General features: G+C 40.0%; 1 protein-coding gene across 1 annotated transcript in view; it reads left to right on the forward strand.

Moving 5' to 3' along the window:
* The window catches only part of ngfr.L (nerve growth factor receptor L homeolog), a 28,582-nt gene extending 12,925 nt beyond the window's left edge, over nucleotides 1–15,657 (forward strand). Inside the window, 4 exon segments of the mRNA NM_001088466.1 lie at nucleotides 6,923–7,282; nucleotides 11,734–11,953; nucleotides 12,969–13,117; nucleotides 13,878–15,657. Coding sequence (NP_001081935.1) covers nucleotides 6,923–7,282; nucleotides 11,734–11,953; nucleotides 12,969–13,117; nucleotides 13,878–14,176 — 1,028 coding nt within the window. The 3' untranslated portion in view covers nucleotides 14,177–15,657.
* The last annotated feature ends 4,854 nt before the right edge of the window (nucleotides 15,658–20,511 follow it).

The following is a 20,511-nucleotide window of genomic DNA, read 5'->3' on the forward strand; positions in this document are numbered from 1 at the left end:
CAATGAAGTCATTTTTATTTGAAAGCCTCATTTTTTGCATCTATTTTTCATACAGTTGAGCACGCGAGCACTATAATAATATTCTTATGGAGCAGATTTTTAAGGGGATAATCAGTTCCTCCTACATGGCACAAAGAATTTTCTGCTTCCCTAGCAACAGGGTTCCCAACATCACCCCCCACCAATACTTACGAAACTCATGTTGTAATCTCTGTAGAGATGTATGAGATATGGATTTACAGTACTGTAAATACCACATGTGATAGACCCCTACCTTGTTTTTCCTAGTAGAGAACTTATTTATAGATTCCTTGTCCCACCATAGACAGTGGGGCAATCAAAAGTCATGCTATTAATCACAAGTGGAGGTTAACTTGAATTTGGGGGACAGTTGAGCATGGAGTTGGAGTTGAGAGGAGCATGCAGCCCTCAAAAATGCACCAAGTATCATGTAGGGGCTCTAATGGTCCTTCTCCTTTGCATGCATTGACATATTGCTATTTTAGCAATCATGGACATTGTACAGAGCAGATGTCTGCCAATCAGACAATAAGTACACCTGAAAGAGGTGACCACCTTAAGCATTTTATAAATACACCACCAGACTCACATTAGGTTTGTTTTGACCCTGCCTGGAATTGAGATACTTTATGGTATGGTGCCCTGCTTGCAAAAGATTTGCATTCATTAGCCATGCTTCCAAATTGTCCAAGTCTGTAGTCGGCGTACAAAAACTTCAAAAAGTGGTGCTATGCTCTATAGTTTCTTATCATAATGAATTGCTTTCGCCAAAAATTCCTGCATAATTGCTCATGGGAGATAAGGACATATTGTCTACATCTTCCTTACATGTAGCCTTTGTCTATCTTGTCATTAGAAGTTACACAACTCTACATACCAAAGAGGGGTCAATTGCATGTTAGGACCATCTCCATTGTATTCTGAATGCCTTCCCCATGCTTCCTTCCCATGCTTGGAAAATGATATTTAGATAAGGGATACCTGGATCAGAGAATTCATTGAAGAAGTACTGAGTACATATAAAAGAAAGAGCAAATTCTCCAATATCTGGAGTTCTATGGCATCTCATATATCAGAAAGGCTTATCTTTCGTCTCTGTCCCCTTGAATAGAAGGTTAGGGATGGCTGAAGGCATTCTTCCTCTGCATCCTTGAAGTATGAATAGATAAGCCAATCTGAGATGCCATAGAACTCCAGATATTGGAGAATTTGTGTCGGTAAATACATTTAGTGGAAACGGGATCTCTGACTTTATAAAATGTTACAGTTTGATTCATTGTTCAGTAGCAGCAACTTCAACCACCTACCGAGTATGCTCCCTGTAACAGAGGCACTGTTAATATTGATACATTCGTTTATCTGCCATTTCTGTTACATAGTGTTTTGGCTCAGGTATCAAATTGTAACAGTTTAGAAGGTTGGCCCGCCTCCCTTGCAGAATTTATACAAGATGGACGAAAAGCATGATGAGTTTTAAAGCTTACAATTTTCTTTTTTTTTAAAAAAAAAAAAAAAAAAAGGAAAGAAGTAGCAATTGTAAGCAGCCATTATTTTTGGCGTACAATCTGAAAATGATACATTTTTGTATAGATGAACTTCCCCTTTAAGTGCTGTATCATGTTCTTACAGGGAGGAACCACACATTGTCTATAATATTTTTGCCTTAATAGTTCATTTGCATTACCTTAGAGCCCTTCGTTTCAGATTAAGCTGGAAAAGTACAATAGGAATGAGATGCTCACTGCAGCCCCAGTGAGCCCTGTCCACAAATCTTGTTCTATTAGAGGATTAGACCGTACATATTCTTGTCTGTTATTTCAGTTACTTTAGGCTTTGGGGATAAGTGTTAAAAAGCTAGGATTTCCACAATTATGTCCAAAAGCTGCATCCCCGCTGAGCCTTATCTCTGAAAGTTAATGCAGTTGACCTGAGGGAATGTGCATGTTATCCCAGGCTCAGTCGCCATTCAGCTGAGGCCTGAGTTCTTCTGAGCCTATTCTGAATTTTTCCTCCTAGTTGGCCACTGTGTTACCTGGTTATTGACAAAGCAAACTGCACAATGTATTTTAGCTGGACAATACATGTTAACTGCACAATTGTGTTACAAGAAAATGCAGATTTCCTAAATTAAGGGTGGCCAGTTGGGTAGCAATTAATGCTGTCCATGATTTTTCATGCAGTGGGCCAATTATCCTCTATTATACAGTTATTTCAAGGGGACTATAGCAGTCTTGGGTTTCCTGGGGGACTCCAGTTGGACAACCTTGATATAATGTATAATTATTACAAATTATCAGCCCCTATGGTCCCCAAGATACACCTAAAGAGCCCTAAAGAGTCATAGGTCACCTCAGCGTGTATAATACCAAGTTTTACTTATAGACCAGGGGTCCCCAACCTTTTTTTTTTTTTTTTACCTGTGAGCTCACTTAAATTTAAAAACTGTTGAGGAGCCACATAAGCAAGAAAATTCTTGGAGATGCCAAATAAGGGCTGTGATAGTCTAATTGATAGCACCATGGGGACTGCTAGTCTGCAGGAGGCTCTGTTGGAGGAAACCTGTGTCTTTATCCTCCAAAAACTTGAATTTTAGCCAGGAATTTCAAAATGAACACTTACTAATGAGAGCGGAGAGCAACATGTTCCACACAAGTCACAGGTTGAGGATCACTGTTATAGACAGTGGTTCAAGTTTCCCAGCAGTGTCCTCTCCTTCAAGTTGTAAAATGGACAAGACTTCCCAAATAAATACATTCCCAGATACATAGAGAGTCACAGTATTGGCAATGAGAAGCACATTTTGAGACCCTACCACCCTATCTTACTGGGGTCAAAAGAACTAACGTTTTTTCCTTATTCAAAGAGTAAATGGAGACTGACCAATCTTATGGCCTGATTCTCTGATTATACTGGATTAGAACTGACATTAGTTTAAGACCCCTCAGGGCTCACTATATGACTGGGAATCACAGCAACTGCTGACCTATTGGTTCACCTTGGGCAGAGGCTTTTTTAGCAGTATGATGGGAATACTATAACTTCAGTGGTACAATACTATCATTGCAATACTATCCTAAAGAATTCTTACTAGTTTGGTCATAGTGCTACAGTCCCAGGTTCAAGCCCCTGGTCCATCTCCTTGGGCCTAGTTCAAAAATGAGCCAACTCATCCTGATGACCCAGCATATGTCATGTGTTCAAAGATAGCCACTACTCTGATTGTGGTTCCACACTTTTAAGCCTCACAATTCCCATCAGACAAAAGTGCTGAGTAAACACTGGGCTTTCCATTCATGCATTAGCATTGGTATCACCACGTCAGTCAAGCTTTTGCTGTTCCATGCACTATGTAGTCCAAATATAACATAGTACACAATATGGTAGCTCTCACTATTAGCCTCCCTTATAGTAATTGAAAGCTTAACCCTACTTAGAGGTAAGGTATATATTTATGTTAGGAGTTGGTAGCGTTATCACTGCCTACTCAGATGTTGAGAGAACAAACCCATCGTAATCAAAGGCACTTTCCAGACAACATGCAAAAACTAATTATCCCTCTAAATGAGCTCAAATAATTTTTCATGTTCAGACCTGGTAAGAACAACAGTACTGAGTGCCTGAAATTGAAATACATAAACTTTAAAGGGAAAAAAACTTGAATCCGTCTTGAATCTGGCTGATGCAAGTATGATAAACATATCCCAATATGTCCCATTCCCATATAGCTATGCAACCAAAATGGTAGGAAGGGTCTGATATTCCTTGCTCTTCATCTATAAGGGAAAATGAATCAGGCTTGGAATAAAGCGGCAATACAGATCGGTGTCTTGGCATACTGAGCAAATTTTAGCTTTTGTTGAGGGGGCCACAAATTCTAGAGATCACCCTCATTCAAAGTGAATGGGAATTGCACCTGTGCACCAGGTCCTGTTAGGTGACAGGTATTTAGAAAAAATGCAGGAAATTGTAACTAGAGAGGACCATAGTGGTGATTCCCATGGTGATTTCCTATGGTAGCTGCCATGTTGTTTTCCTCATCTAAGGAAAGGTTTTTACATTGTAAAACACTCATTTCTGAGAAGGAAACTTGCATTTTGCTCCTTGGTGATACGGCTCATAGGTTTTCATTTCCCTGCTGCAGGATACTCAATGCTCTCTGGAGAATCCAGTAGAACGCATCGTTCGCAGCCCATTCCTCTGAACCATACAGTTAAATGTGCATTATTTGCTAACATGGCAGCCTTAATCCCCAATTACCATTCCTCCTGACTTGTAAGAGCAAGTTTTGTTACTGAGTTTGCTATGTAGGTTTTCCCTGCCGCTGGAGCTAATTATGTGCATTTCATGTTTGATTAGAACTCATTTCCAGGGATGGCGCCCAGGTGCCAATTTCCCCTGTGCTTTGGGTCTCAGAATTATCGCTGTGGTCAGAGAAAATCCTAGTTAGAAGTAGAAATTATATTATTATAGGCCATAAAAAGTACTTCTTGTACTTAGTCCTCCTATAATTTCTTTTTAAGGGTATAAATGGGGCAGTTGCCCTGGACCCCTAAAGAAATCATTGCAGGTTGGAGGAGTGGTCGGCAGCAGGTATAACCAAGTAAGATGGCAACAGCAAGGCTTTATACCCTTCTGGGAAGGGTAGTTCAATAACAACCAAAGTGATGAATGGAGCCCTGCAGAAGATGTTTTGCCACATACCCTTCCACAACTAAAGACAACCCTGGGTTTATATAGCACATGGCTGTAGATGAGCCACAACTACCAGTGTAGAGTTGGAGGACTTTAATGGCCTTTGCTAAAAGTGACTCCTGACCTAACTTCTGGCTGAGCTAGAGGAAGGTGAAAATATCACCTCCAACTGCTGGCAGGGAATAGACAAGGGAAGGCTCACCATGGTAGGCTGCGCTATGAAGTTCAATGGTGCTGACAATCACATGTCATATCTAGGGAATGCCAAGTTCTAGTTGTAGGCCAACAACAGACATGAGAACCTCAAAGTTAGGGGATTGGTCTTTAGGACAAGCACTATGAAGTGTTAATGCTCACCATGGTGTTGAATGTAGACCAGAATGTTTCCTGTCTGGCCCCAAAATAAATGGTCAAGGCAGAAGAGTGAGAAGGGCAAGCAGAACACAGGCACGGATATCTGCCTGCAAAGGAAGAAGCAATGAGCATCTATAGAGAAGCGTGTGAGCAGGTGCCGCTGATCAATGGGTAATCAGGGCTGCTCAGATTGCTAATCACTGCAGCTTCCGCATCTGTTTATCTTGATTAACGGGTGTTTTTGTGCGGCTGCCTCTGTTCCGAATTCAGAAATATGAGTCTTGCAAACTCTTCCCTTCTTCTCTGAGCTTGAAGGTTGGCCTAGGCCTGCAGCAACGCTTTACTTCTTCTACATGAAGCTCTCTAAAGAATCCAGTTTATTAACCTAACCTGCCCACATCATTCATAAAACCACCAAATCCACATTTCACTCCACCGGGCTGGAACTCGTATGGTTTCCCTCAGTAGAATTGCCTTTCTCTACAGGATTGTGCTCCATCTTTTCCCTGGGGTTTATCTACAGAACTGTTTCTCCTCTCTCTGCAAAGCTTTCCCTTCTTAACTCCACTAAATTACTGTTCCTCATGTTTTACCTACAGAACTGCACTTTCCTACACCTCCTTCTAAGGGACTGGTCTTCCCCAGGGGTTCAGACCAGTCACAGCCCAAGTTTTGCTCTACAGCACAGAGTTGTCCTCCTTGTATATGTTCTCAACACAACTAGCCCAACCTCTAGTATTTCTTCTCTGGTATATCTAGAGGACTGCCTCTCCTCTACAGATCTACACCTTCCCAAAATTCTACAACTTGACTCTCCAGACAGAGGTTAGCAGGACAGATATGGCCCTTCAAGAGATTTTATGATCTCCCAAGATTATTTAAGACCTCTTGTGATATAATCATTTTATTATAAACTGATATCAAACAAGTAGTAGAGTGAACAATTGGGCCACTCTATGAAACAGCTGGACAGTACTGCTTAATGGAACCATGACTCCCCTAGTTAATTTTCTATGGAACCTCCATCCCACAGGTTTTCTTCTTCAGAACTGTCTCTCCCTGTTATGAATTCCCTTCAGAACCTTCTCACCCATAAGGATATCTCTACACCACTGCCCACCCTGTATAGAAATAGAACATATCTATTGATATATGTGATTTTAAGTGGTATTGAAACAAATGAATGCCATTTAATTCAGATGGGTGAACTCTGAGCCAACTTCACTTTACAATGATGACTTATAAATATATGTATAAAATCAAAAAGTGACTTGATATAGGTCCATGTAAAAGTTATTTTAAAGATTTCCTTTTAAATAAAGCACCTATTTACAGCGCTAACACAAAATTTTTACAGTGTTTTTCATGTCCCTTGTTATTGCTCCCTTATGTGCAGGACCATTAAACCTTGGGAACATGCTGTTTCCTCGGGTCACTTAGCCCATTAAGTCTGTCACAGTCATTAAATGACTTTGTTAGGACACAAGGATGATCTCTGCAACAAAAAGGAGTTCAATTTAATTTCAGAAGAGCAGAGACAATGGTGATTTTCAAGATTCTACTTGCTAATGAGCAGGTGACTCATATATAAACAATATGACTATTGTTTAAAAGCCGGCATTTGAAAATGCTGTGCTGTCTCTGGCTTTTTGTAATGGAGCCTAATGACCCTACACAAACCCACAAAACATGATCTGCAACCCACTAAATATGTGAATGTCGTTAGACCACTTTAGGATCTCTTGGGATTCACAGAGTTGTGCATTAAAGGCATCTCTTTAGTCCTATTGCATGCTTAAAAGATTCCAGGCACATGGCTGACCCTTTTTTTTCTCTTCCATTCCTCCCTCCCTAGGTGTTACTTACTCAGACACTATCAGCCATACCGAGGCCTGCAAGCCCTGCACAGAGTGTTTCGGCCATAAACGTATGGAAGCACCATGTGTTGAGTCTGATGATGCTGTCTGCGCTTGTGCCTATGGATACTTCACGGACAAAAAGAGCGGACAGTGCAAACTTTGCAAGAGCTGCCCTGAAGGTTTTGGAATGATGATGTCCTGTACGAACATCCAGGACACCATCTGTGAGAAGTGTCCAGAAGGGACGTATTCAGATGAGGATAACGATAGAGATCCATGCCTGCCCTGCACTATCTGTGAGGACGGTGAAATAGAGGCTAAAGAGTGCACTTTTACATCTGACACAGTGTGCTATGGTGAGTATCTAGCGCTTGCAGAGTAGAGGTAGACTTAGGGTCTTGCTGGCATATAACAGAGAATGTCTCCACACGAGAATGTTGGCCATTTTGACCAGAGAGTTGAACACAGGCATTTTCTCATAAAGGCACAACTCTTTGCCCTCCAAGAATGGAGCACAATGAGCTGCACCTTCCTGTGAATACAGTACTGGGGTACCCAGGGCCCACCACCCAACCACCTCTGTTCCCACTTTGACTCCATCGCCTTTAATGTCAATTCAGCTTTATCTCCAATGGAAATATATAAAGATGGCGCGTTGCAAAGTGATGGGCAGTGGAGCTGGCTTGAGGGCAGGTGAGCGGGATCAACAGGGGCATTGCCCTCTCAGATTTTTCATGAAATCAGTTTGGGCCAGGCTGACCCTGGTACTTACCGTGAATAAATGGGTATCCCCTAACTTGAGTGTCATTTCAATACACAGGCTAGGGAACACCATTGGGTGCAAGAGACCCATGTATTTTCTCCAAATTATGTCTCCTACTTTATTCACTTACTTTATTCTCTTAATCACTTTTCATTACATATTATTATCCTTATCTTGGTTCTCATATAGAAATGGGGAATGGCCATGGAATAGGCACACAAGGCAAACAGTTGGGTGATGTAGAAGATTTAAGAGAATAGCACAACACCATGTATGTTGCAGGTGGGGAGCTTACCCCTATTATTTAAAGTGACCACCTGTGCATCAACATTTTGGGGGGGATTAACCCTCCCTTCCTGATGAAGGGAGGGTTAATCCCCCCGAAACATTGATGCACAGGTGGTCACTTTAAATAATAGGGGTAAGCTCCCCACCTGCAACATACATGGTGTTGTGCTATTCTCTTAAATCTTCTACATTGTACTGACGACTGCCAACCGTCTAGAGAGATCTGCACCACCAGGGCAGGAAGCATCGTGGAAAGGGTGAGAGGTGCGGTTCATCTACACACAGAAACAGTTGGGTGAGCCACAGGCACCTAGGCCCACCGGGAGTTTTCCTGGTATCCCAACACTGTGTGGCATTGTGTGCTAGAACCTTTATATTGCAATGTTTCTCTCTTCTGGGTTCCTTAGGACCTCAGGTACAGTCTTAACTCCAGTAGTTACAACCCTGCTCATATAAGTTAGGAAGAATGTAAGATTAATAATACGCAGATTTTTCTTTATTATTATTAATCAATTCACAGAAGTTCTAGCTCACATTAAAAGCCTAACGTACAAGTAAGTTGTAGAAACTGTCTTAATTCCCACAAAATCTTTGGCAAGGTATTTGTAGCCCTTGGTCCATTTCCCTTTTCAGAGAGCCAAAAAATATGAACAAAAAGCATTTAAAAAAAACTAAAAAAAAAAACAATGGATTACTGGCATCAAGGTCATGGTATTATTATAATTTCATTCCTTAGTCCCTTCTTCCAAAAATAAAAATATAATAAAGAGGATAAAAGGAGTAAAGATGAAAAAAAATATGGAAAAGTCATATGGAGGATTAGCAAGGGATACCGGGTACAACCTGTGCTTAATCATACGCCAGGCTATAAGGCTCTTAGTTTAATTTCAGCTGCCACTTTAATTATTCTAACCCCAACATGTTAACCATAGAAATGTGGTAAATGTAAGTATTCTATAACAAACATTCTCCCCCAAACATTCTACCCCACGCATTCTCACCATAGTATTTTGTAAATTCACACTATTTTATCCCATATCATATACCATTACCTGGATAAATTTCTATCCCATAAATTCTCCAAGAAATAATGGTATCTATATATTTGTAGTGGATATTTTGTCAAAAAGTCTTATATTTATATTTACATTTTCTGCTGGAATAAAGTTATAAAACGGCACTGCCTTTTATTATATATGAGATTGCCACCTGAGAGCTTCAGGGCATAAAACCTTTGTTCTCCTCCTGAACCCTTTGATGTACATATTTCAGTTATATCAAACTACCCTCTTCTCTCCTCCAGGCTACATAAACTTCTTTGAGTCTGTCTTAATTTATTAATTATGTTCTTAAGCGCATAAGACTATGTGTCATGTCAAATAGACATTCTTTGAATGGGCCCCATTCTGTTAATTTTATCCAGAACTCAATACTCTAGATGTAGTCTGACTTAAGATGTGTAAAGTGAAATTGTGACCTCTGTTCTAGGGTTTATATATACTATTACATAGCGTTAGACAACCACAAGGAAGATACTGTATATGGTTGTAGTATATGAAGCTAAAGAAAGGGGTAAAAACAAATACAAGAGGTCCTCTGCACTCAACTCATTACCAATATATTAAGGACATTGAGAAAGGTATATAGTTGTATGGATGAACAGTACAGTACAGGTTTTATCTAGAAATGTGAAGAGGTGGAAGGGGTGAAGTTATTTGGAGCCATGAATAACACACTCTAATTCTACTGACCTCTTACAGTGGCTTCATTGTGGGACTTAGGGAGCAGCAAACAGCCTGGAGGCCATTCCATTCTTCTCTCTGTTGGAAGATCGGTCTAAACCCCTGCAGGGGCTAAATGCAATCAAATGAACATACAATAGATACAGAGAGAGACCTGCATTAAGACAAAACAGACAGTTAGTTTAGAAGCCTCATACTGAGCACAGAAATGCAAAAAACTGTAAAGGAAGGAAACATAAGCTATGGGCCTCTGGGGCTGATAACTATACAGAAATGGATGTAGATTTCTTTCTCAGGTATATCCCTCATTCCAGCACTCTCTTTACTGTCCTATTCTGTCTCTCTCTCTCTTCTGTCACATTCCCTTACTCTTTGTTATCTCTCACATTTCTTTTTTTTTTTCCAGTCCACCACGTTTCCTTCTCTGTGTTATCAGTCATATTCTCTCTCTCCCTCCCATTATTGTCTTTAGTCTTTCTCACATTCCCACATTCTGCCTCATATTCCTACATGTGTTTTTTATCTCTCATTTTAATCCAGGTCCAGTTATCTCTTTCATATTCCCTCACTTCCTGTTATCTCTTTCACATTCCCTCACTTCCTGTTATCTCTTTCATATTCCCTCACTTCCTGTTATCTCTTTCATATTCCCTCACTTCCTGTTATCTCTTCCCCATTCCCTCCCTTCCTGTTTTCTCTTCCACATTCCCTCACATCCTGTTATCTATTTCACATTCCCTCACTTCCTGTTATCTCTTTCATATTCCCTCACTTCCTGTTATCTCTTTCACATTCCCTCACTTCCTGTTATCTCTTTCATATTCCCTCACTTCCTGTTATCTCTTTCCCATTCCCTCCCTTCCTGTTTTCTCTTCCACATTCCCTCACATCCTGTTATCTCTTTCACATTCCCTCACTTCCTGTTATCTCTTTCATATTCCCTCACTTCCTGTTATCTCTTTCATATTCCCTCACTTCCTGTTATCTCTTTCCCATTCCCTCCCTTCCTGTTTTCTCTTCCACATTCCCTCACATCCTGTTATCTCTTTCACATTCCCTCACTTCCTGTTATCTCTTTCATATTCCCTCACTTCCTGTTATCTCTTTCCCATTCCCTCCCTTCCTGTTTTCTCTTCCACATTCCCTCACTTCCTGTTATTTATTTTACATTCCCTCACTTCCTGTTATTTCTTTCACATTCCCTCACTTCCTGTTATCTCTTTCACATTCCCTCACTTCCTGTTATTTATTTCACATTCCCTCACTTCCTGTTATCTCTTTCACATTCCCTCACTTCCTGTTATCTCTTTCACATTCCCTCACTTTCTGTTATTTCTTTCACATTCCCTCACTTCCTGTTAACTCTACCATTAACCCACTATCTGTTATCTTTTTCTTTCTTTCTTTTAGTCTGTGTGATTTCCAGTAACTACTTTGTAATTAATATCTACAATCTGTTGTCTACAGCATTCCCTCTGTCTAATGGCTCTTATTTTCCACTTCCTGTTACCTCATATGTTCCCTCACTCTCTCTCATATCTCTCAATCCCACCACTTCCTGTTATGGTTTTGTCTCTATTTAATAAACAAAATAACAACTTTTGCTTGTGATACTTGAGTGTCAATCATGATGTCCTTATGGGCCAGGTTATTGCTGCTCAGAAATCACCAGACTCGCATTGTTATTCATTTTTTGGGCGATGACCCTTAATACAGTGTGTCATTGACCTTAACTGTCACCCACTTCCTGTTATCTGTCCCATTCTGTCTCTTTCTATGATCATCTCTCATATTCCTTTACTCTCCCTCGTCTCTTACTTTCCCACACTCTCTGTTATCTCTAACATTCCCTCCCTCATGTCTGTCCATGACGGCCACTCAAATGCTGACTTTCTTTTTTACTCTCCTCTCTATGTTTCTTGTTAGGGGTAGGGCCACACTTACAGGTATTTAATATAAATGTTACAATGATATATGTCTCATTTTCTAACTATGCTCTTATGTTTTTTCTCAGACCCCAACCCCCGTGTTTCTTCAGTGACCCCAGCAAGCTCAGACTTTCCCTACACAGGGACGTCCGTTCCTCCTTTTGATCTGAGCAGCAGCAGCGCCACCACCTCCGGAGACTCCAAAGTTTTGCCTCCAACTGGAGTAGCAGAGAATCTTATACCCGTGTACTGCTCCATCCTGGCAGCTGTCATTGCTGGTCTGGTGGCATTCATTGTTTTTAAAAGGTAAGACCCCCGTGCTGCCATTCTCATTATTATTATAATAAATATCAGGCAAATCTTCAGGTGTGGATGGGTGTGGTGGGGTGTTTGGTGGATTAGGGAAGCCTCTAAACATGACTGGAGAGGAATATCAACCTATAGGAAACGAAGAGTTATCAAGCAACATTGGGAAAAAAGAATAGATAGAACTTGAACTGCCTCTCCACCCAAAATGCAATGCTAAGCAATATACATGGGAATATATTTTTGTAGTTTTTTTTGTGGTTCTTTGTACTTCTTACTCTTGAAACAATGAAGCAGAGGGAAGCTGATCAGCAGAACTGATGGAGAACAGTCGCCTAGACCAGAATAGGAGAAGCGGCTACTGCTTTAATGTATTTATTTATGTAACACCAACTTATTGCATAGCACTTTACAGAAATTATACATCATTCACACCAGTCCCTGCCCCAGTGGAGCTTACACTCTAAGGCCACTATCACATTCACACTTACTATGGCCAATTTTATCAGAAACCAATGAACCTGCCCGTATGTTTTTAGATTGGGAGATGAAACCAGAGTACCCAGAGAAAACCCACACAGACACAGGAAGAATATACAAACTCCCAACTGTTAGTGCCCTGGCTGGAATCGATCCCACGATTACATTTACATTGTAACATGTGTAATCAATAGATAGAACGTTGCTTAGAATTCAATGTATATTCATTATGCAAAATGTTATACTTGGATTTACAACCTCTTTCCAGCCAATAAACAAAGAATGCAGGAAATGAATCTGGCCCAAGGATTTGTGGGAGACGATATGCAAATGTCACCTTTGCTTCTCTGCACCCTATACTAGTTCAACCGCAGCATAAACAGCACAGAGCACTGACATTGCTGGGTGATAGTAACAACTCGCAGACACGTTTTCATCTGATTAGCGTTTCTTGGGACCAGCAATAAATTAGACATCTGCAATGTGAGTCTTGGGAGCTTATTAAAGTCCCCAACCACTTTCCTTCTCTTCACAGGTGGAACAGCTGCAAGCAGAACAAGCAGGGAGGTAACAGCCATCCAGTAAATCAGACCCCATCGCCGGAGGGGGAGAAGTTGCACAGTGACAGTGGGATCTCTGTGAATAGTGACAGCACCGCAGAGCAGCCAACAGGACACCCCCAAGGTTTGAGGCCAGCATTTGTTCTTATATTATTTGCCTATCGTTGGACCTTAAAGGGATACTTTCATGGACATTTTATTTTTTCAAAACACATCAGTTAATGGTACTGCTCCATCAGAATTCTGCACTGAAATCCATTTCTCAAAAGAGCAAACAGATTTTTTTATATTTCATTTTGAAATTTGACATGGGGCTAGACATATTGTCAGTTTCCCAGCTACCCCAAGTCATATGACTTGTGCTCTGATAAACTTCAGTCACTCTTTACTGCTGTACTGCAAGTTGGAGTGATATCACCGCGCTCCCTTTCCCCCCCAGCAGCCAAACAACAGAACAATAGGAAGGTAATGAGTTAGCAACTACCTAACACAAGATAACAGCTGCCTGGTAGATCTAAGAACAGCACTCAATAGTAAAATCCAGGTCCCACTGAGACACATTCCCTTACATTGAGTAGGAGAAACAACAGCCTGCCAGAAAGCAGTTCCATCCTAAAGTGCTGGCTCTTTCTGAAAGCACATGATGAGGCAAAATGACCTGAGATGCACCTACACAGCCAATATTACAACAAAAAAAATACACTTGTTGGTTCAGAAATGAAATTTTATATTATAGAGTGAATAATTTGCAGTGCAATTTAGATATAAAAAAAATACATCATAAAAATCACAACAGAATTGTCATTTAGAATTTTGAACGAACAGTAAATATACAATGTATGTTGATGCTCTGGGTGTAACTTCATTTTTACTTTTTACTCCAGGTAAAAATGACATGCATCTTCACAACAAACTTTCTTCTCATAAGCAAGAAGAGGTAGAGAAGCTTTTAAGTGGGTCTCTAGAGCAGACCTGGAAGTCACTGGCTGGAGAACTTGGCTACCAAGATGAAATCATAGACTCATTCACCAGAGAAGAGTTCCCTGTACGAGCTATGCTTTCTGATTGGTCCTCCAAGGACAGCGCCACCACTGATGCCCTGTATACAGCCCTCCGTAAAATTCAGCGGGATGACATTGCCCAGAGCTTGAACAGTGACTCCACTGCTACCTCACCCGTGTGAACAAGAGTAGTGGGACAGAAGGAAGATGTTCATGTTGACTTCGCGGAACATCCTACCTGAGATGTGAAGGAAAGTTTGCCCCTTGATCCCCCCCGAAGACCCAGGCATCCCTTTTTACCCAGTATTAACAGACAATCCTTCTGCACTGATGCATTATTTTCAGTATTGTGGTGTGTAATCTTTTTTCTCTATGGACTCTCATGTCCAGGATCTCTAGGTCTTTTCACTGTGATGGACCATAAGGCTCTGAGATAAGGAATTATGAACTCTGGAATTTCAGACTTTCTTTTAAAATTCAAAGGTGCACCCTTCTACTCTTTTTATCTTCTTGCTTATTTTCATAGGCCTCTACTTGTGACCCCTTAAAACCCAAGTGGCTACTGCCTCAAGGCACCTTTTTTTTTTTTTGCAAGGAAACCTTTAGGCTTTGTGTAACAGCATTTGGGACACAAAAAGTCAGTATCTAAAGGTTGGGCCACTCTTGCTCTTAGAAAGACTTACAACTCAGTGATTGTGTCACACCTTTAGATTGAGTTTCTTCCATTCCAATTTTGTACCACGTCTGACTCATGTTCTTTCAATTACCCAGACATAAGTGTCTTATAATAATATAATAATATGACATTGAAGAGACACCATGACCGTAGTTCTCTTCCACCCACATGATGTCCCCATCACACATAATGAATGTGCCTCAAATCCATCCACATTGTTTATTAGCTCTATAATGTACACACACAAAAGATGTCTTATGTTTTATATTACACCAAAAAGGGACTAATTTAGATCTTTAAATATGAGGAAGTATACTGCAGAGGCCAACTTGTCTCAACCAGTGTTATTTCTGTTATTGAGTTGGAATTTAGGATCCTTTTTAACTTGACCTACCTTACTGAGGTCCCAAGAATCAAGGGACATAGATGTGTACACATAAGCATATAAATTAGAATGTTCCCTATGTTTCAAGATGCTGTTGCCCTGCATTCTCAGTATTCAGGGCAGGCTAAAAGCATCTCTTGATATCTTCTAGTAGGACAACATAGGAGTTCTCAACATAACAGTCCTCATTTGTGTTTACATTTGACAAGGACTTTGTGCTACCTAAGAGGACAATCTGTAAATTGTATAACTAAAGCCGGCCATACATGAAGCAAAACCATGTAGCCCTATTCGGCCGTTGGTCAACCAGTGAAGGTCTACATATCAATCTCAACCAAACTCAGATCAAACCAAACTTCAGAATTGAGAACCACCTGTATTTACAGGTCATCAAACAACCAGGTCAAAGAAATATATGTTCTTACCCTTTTATTGAATCCCTAGGCCGAACAATCAAATGACACAATGGTTGGTGCATGCGTTGCTAGCTTCTTTTCAATACGAACAGCTAATTTAGATGGGACAATCAATATTTAGGCCTTCAGATCTTTAATACAGAATGTAGATACAGTGTTATATTTGACTATTGATAACAAAAAAGGGAAAATGAGATGACATCCAAAGAAAATGATCCCAAATACGGATTTAGAATTAACTGAATTGACCTAATTGTAAATATATGTCTTCTGTGTGTGTTTTTTTTTTTATGAATGTTTTTGGTTCCCGTATATCCACACAGATGAATGAATGTAAATAGAACCTGCGCATAGATATTCCAGAACTCAAACAAAGAGCAAGCGGTGTGCATTGCCTCTACGAAGCTCTGCCCCGGTGGTCATAGGGAGTAGATGGTATTTCTAGTGTGTGCGAATACTGGTGTGTCAATTTGGCTTTGAACCTTTGGTGCAGTTCAGATGGGCAAGGTCTTCCATCCAGTGAGTTTGCCTTCCACACCTGGTGTTGCAGACCAGAAAATGCACTTAAGGCTTGTCTACTTGCAACTCCTGTCCTGCTACTTTTAAAAAATCCATGGTAAAGCAGCCATGATGCTGAGAGCTAGGGGCAGGATTGCTTTTCACTTTAATCCTAGTAAATTGAGGTACTCTTACAATTGTCCAAGAAACATGTAGCCAAACTGTAGCGGATGCTTAATGATTCCTTTTCACAGACAGACTTTAATATTGTTTTTCTTATGGTTTTTTTATATGTAAATGGTCTATTGGTGTGCTACCTCAACCTAACTTTGGTCAAACACCCCAACCATGATGTTTGTCAGCAGTGCATGACCCATACTGGAATCAGCCAGTCAGAGAAGGGGAAATCTGTCTTAAAGCAGAGTGTGTTTGTTACAAACAGGAAACATACTCAGCTGAGGAACTTCCAAATAATTAGTTGAATATATCAACAACTATAAGAAATAAAAAGACTATTTGTGAAACAGAACATCCACTATAATACAATTATTATCATTTTTTTAATATTCATGGTTCCCATTTAACTGCAATGACTCTGTCGTAGAAGACCCTTAGCTGACATATCTCTGCAACGTAACTGCCTTGAGTAGCAGGCAAGAACCTTTCTTTAAAATGATTCATTCAATGGCTGTTTTTTAATTCCTCCGGCCTGTGAGAAGCTCAGGGATTTTAGTGAATGGAATTAGTACAATTCAGACATAAAAAGAAGCGACCAGATACTAGTGAGCAATCCTATGTTAACAGGGTAATTATTCCTATCACTGTGCACCCCTGTTAAGCACTCTCCAAAAAAACTTCTCTTGAGATAGCACTCTGTTCTTCGGCTCCTCCTATTGCTCCATATAATCCTCCCTATAACTCCTCCTATTGCTCCATGTAACCCTCCCTTTAACTCCTCCTATTGCTCCATATACTCCTCCCTATAACTCCTCCTATTGCTCCATGTAACCCTCCCTTTAACTCCTCCTATTGCTCCATATAACCCTCCCTATAACTCCTCCTATTGCTCCATATACCCCTCCTTATAACTCCTCCTATTGCTTCATATAACCCTCCCTATAACTCCTCCTATTGCTCCATATAACCCTCCCTATAACTCCTCCTATTGCTCCATATACCCCTCCCTATAACTCCTCCTATTGCTCCATATAACCCTCCCTATAACTCCTCCTATTGCTCCATATACCCCTCCCTATAACTCCTTCTATTGCTCCATATAACTCTCCGTATAACTCCTCCTATCGTTCCATACAACTTTCCCTATAACTCCTCCTATTGCTCCATATAACCCCTCCCTATAACTCCTCCTATTGCTCCATATACCCCTCCCTATAACTCCTCCTATTGCTCCATATAACCCTCCCTATAACTCCTCCTATTGCTCCATATAACCCCTCCCTATAACTCCTCCTATTGCTCCATATAACCCTCCCTATAACTCCTTCTATTGCTCCATATAACTCTCCGTATAACTTCTCCTATCGTTCCATACAACTTTCCCTATAACTCCTCCTATTGCTCCATTAAATACAACTGGGTGTGGCTATGCAGGCTGGGTATGCTGTGGGCACATTCAGGGAGGGGCTAAAATGAATATTTAATTGATCAAAGATTTAGCGCACACTTTGTCAATCAGAGTCAGGGTTAATATGTCTTTACACGGGTGAAGATAAAACAGTGATCCGAACCTTGTAGCCATTCTGATGGTGACACCATGTCACCAGCAACAGCTAAGCACTTAAACAGAGATCGCAACCTTCCCGCACCCGCAGGTCAGAGGTCATGTGGCAGGCCTAGTTACCGTTATCTTTAAGAAAATGTGCCTTTATTTTATTATATCCCTTGGTTTCTGTAACAGATCCTGATTGCAATGTTTTTTGCTATTTTAAAACAAAATAATTTTTTAGAGCACTTTTTATATAGATATATAAAAATGTCGTTTGTTTTTTTTTTGGTTAATGTTTTTGTTAATGTTCAGCGGTTTCCTACGTTCATTTTGTTAAAAAAACTGTAAATATTTGATGTGTTTTTTCTGCGATAGACCTAGACCCTCTCCGCTCGCCCCTTGCCCCATCCTGTGTAAAATAATTTGACTGACAATTACAGAAACATTCTAATTATTCTCTGAGTGTGTTTTTCTCATTTTCAATATTATGGTGGTTTTGTGTCTTTTTTTTATATCTAACTTTAACAACAATACATTTATCCCAACAAGGATGATGTCACTTGGGTGTAGATGCAAGTGATGTCACAAAGATCAGATCATTTGGCACAGGTCTGATGTAGTTTAAGATTTTGCAGCAAATTCGAGTTTTTCAAACTAACTTTTTGGAGATAAAAAAAAAATCAGTAGGGATGTCTATTATCATCTTTCAAGCTATTTTATTTTTTGAGTATTAAACAGTCCAACATGAACATAATAAAGTGATTTTCTATGCATTCTTTTTAAAGTATCTCAATTTTACACAATTGAGTTTTTGACTTTCAATTTGTTTCATAAATAGCAGATTCTACAGAAAACAATTTTTTGAAATTCTAAAATACTCCATCTGCTTCCCCATCTTCATACGACTTAACAACGATGTCGGGAGCTTCAGCATATCTGCATGATAAACTACCCAAATTACAATGGGAAGGAAATTAAATTAAACTGAATAAAAATGAATTGGTAAAACATGAAATAAAACAAATCACATGCCAAAAACGTGGTTGTTGGAATTCTGAAATGTTAAATAATCACCAAATTTCTTGTAAGTTTTGGGTGGCAGACACTTTGCTACTACTGAGGTATTGATTGTGGACACATCTTGAGGAGTAGTGGTCATGGTCATTGAAGCAGATGGAAGAGATCCCTTAGGGATACCCTATTCATAAGTTTTCTCAAAAGTTTTCAAAGATTTCTCTAGATCATCCGCTAAATTACCAAACAATTTAAATTTGATATCTAAAGCAAGGCAGCTTCCTACGTCGTTTGGAATCACTTTCTCTTACTAAGGTGCTCCTACCCTATGACACCCTCTCAACTTCTCCTCAAACTTATAAGGGTGATGAGCTCCAGAACAAAACGCAATTGCCAGAGCAAATAAATCTCCTATCCAATGTTCTCTTGGGCAAACTAATGATTGTCTACATGTGTGGTATTCAATATACTGGTTTTGTGTTCCTTGGCAAACAACTGAAGCATCATTAGACAACAGAATTATGATACATTGGTCAAAAAAATGCAGACCATCAGTATTTTGGACTTAAAGGTGAACTGATTAACTGCTGAGCTTCTTCTGACCCAATGCACTTTGTATGTATTTATGGCCAAGAGTACTGAGTACAATCCAAACCATTGCCATCATACATATGCCCTAGAGTGCTGCCTTTGTAAATAAGCCCGATGAGTTTCTCTTGAATGGAAATGTGTCAGATCTAGTGAATCAATGCTTCTTGGCTGGGCAAGATTCGTTATTATTTCCAGGCCTCCGATAATACATTCTTGGCAGCCGTCAACATGTGAGAAGTCATTGTCTAAGAAAATGCTGATTGATGTTTGCCAAGGAGCGATTCCCATGGTTCTAATTTAATCCCTTCCTGCAAAAAATTTTTTTAAAATATCGCAGCTGGTAGTGTAATGGACTGACTGTGTTTCTGGTTCTGTTGGTGTTTCCAGCAAGTAATAAAGGCCTATTAATGTTGCCAATAATCTCTGAAAACATTCATGCAGAAATCAATGGATGTCAAAACACAGAAGAACCTTTCTGGTAACATGGTAGATATCAAACAAGGAGTCCAGTCCCAAACCACACCAGCTGGCCTCCAATAAGGTCCTGTTCCACTTTCACATATTTGGGGGTAAGCTAACTTTCATGCTAACTTGGTCTGCTGTATATATAGTTTCCAAATTCCCAACTTATTAATTTTTCCCAAAATGATTTCCATAATGAAGTACTGGCCTATCTAAGTAATTTCCATTCCTTCTCCATTGAGTGTCCATCTTGGTTTGGCTTCTTCCTCACTTCCTGAAGTTTCTTCTGCTCATACACAATGTTGCTATTGGAGTGGAGGATTCAATGCATGGGTCTCAAGTGATGACCCATAGGCATGGCATATTAACAATGTATCATCGCTGAAGACTTCAACTGGTGGTAATGACCAAGCTCTCCAAGCAGGTGGGTAAAGTTAAAAACAGGACATATACCTTTGTCGCCCAGTACACAGACCTTTCAAATGAAGCCTTATTTTCTAACTTTACTTGTCCTTTAACACATGTGGACTAGATGATAAGCACAGCAGGGAATTAGAATATACCCTATATTCTAATTCCCTGCTGTGATACACTCATATGAATCCTAAGCGTTATTTAGGGGCACATTTACTAAGGATCGAAGTGAATTTTCAAATTAAAAAACTTTGAATTTTGAAGTATTTTATGGGTACTTCGACCATTGAATAGGCCAAATTCGACTTCGATTCGAATTGAAAATACTTTGAATA

This window comes from Xenopus laevis, chromosome 9_10L, assembly GCF_017654675.1.
Source record: "Xenopus laevis strain J_2021 chromosome 9_10L, Xenopus_laevis_v10.1, whole genome shotgun sequence".
Lineage (NCBI taxonomy): Eukaryota > Metazoa > Chordata > Amphibia > Anura > Pipidae > Xenopus > Xenopus laevis.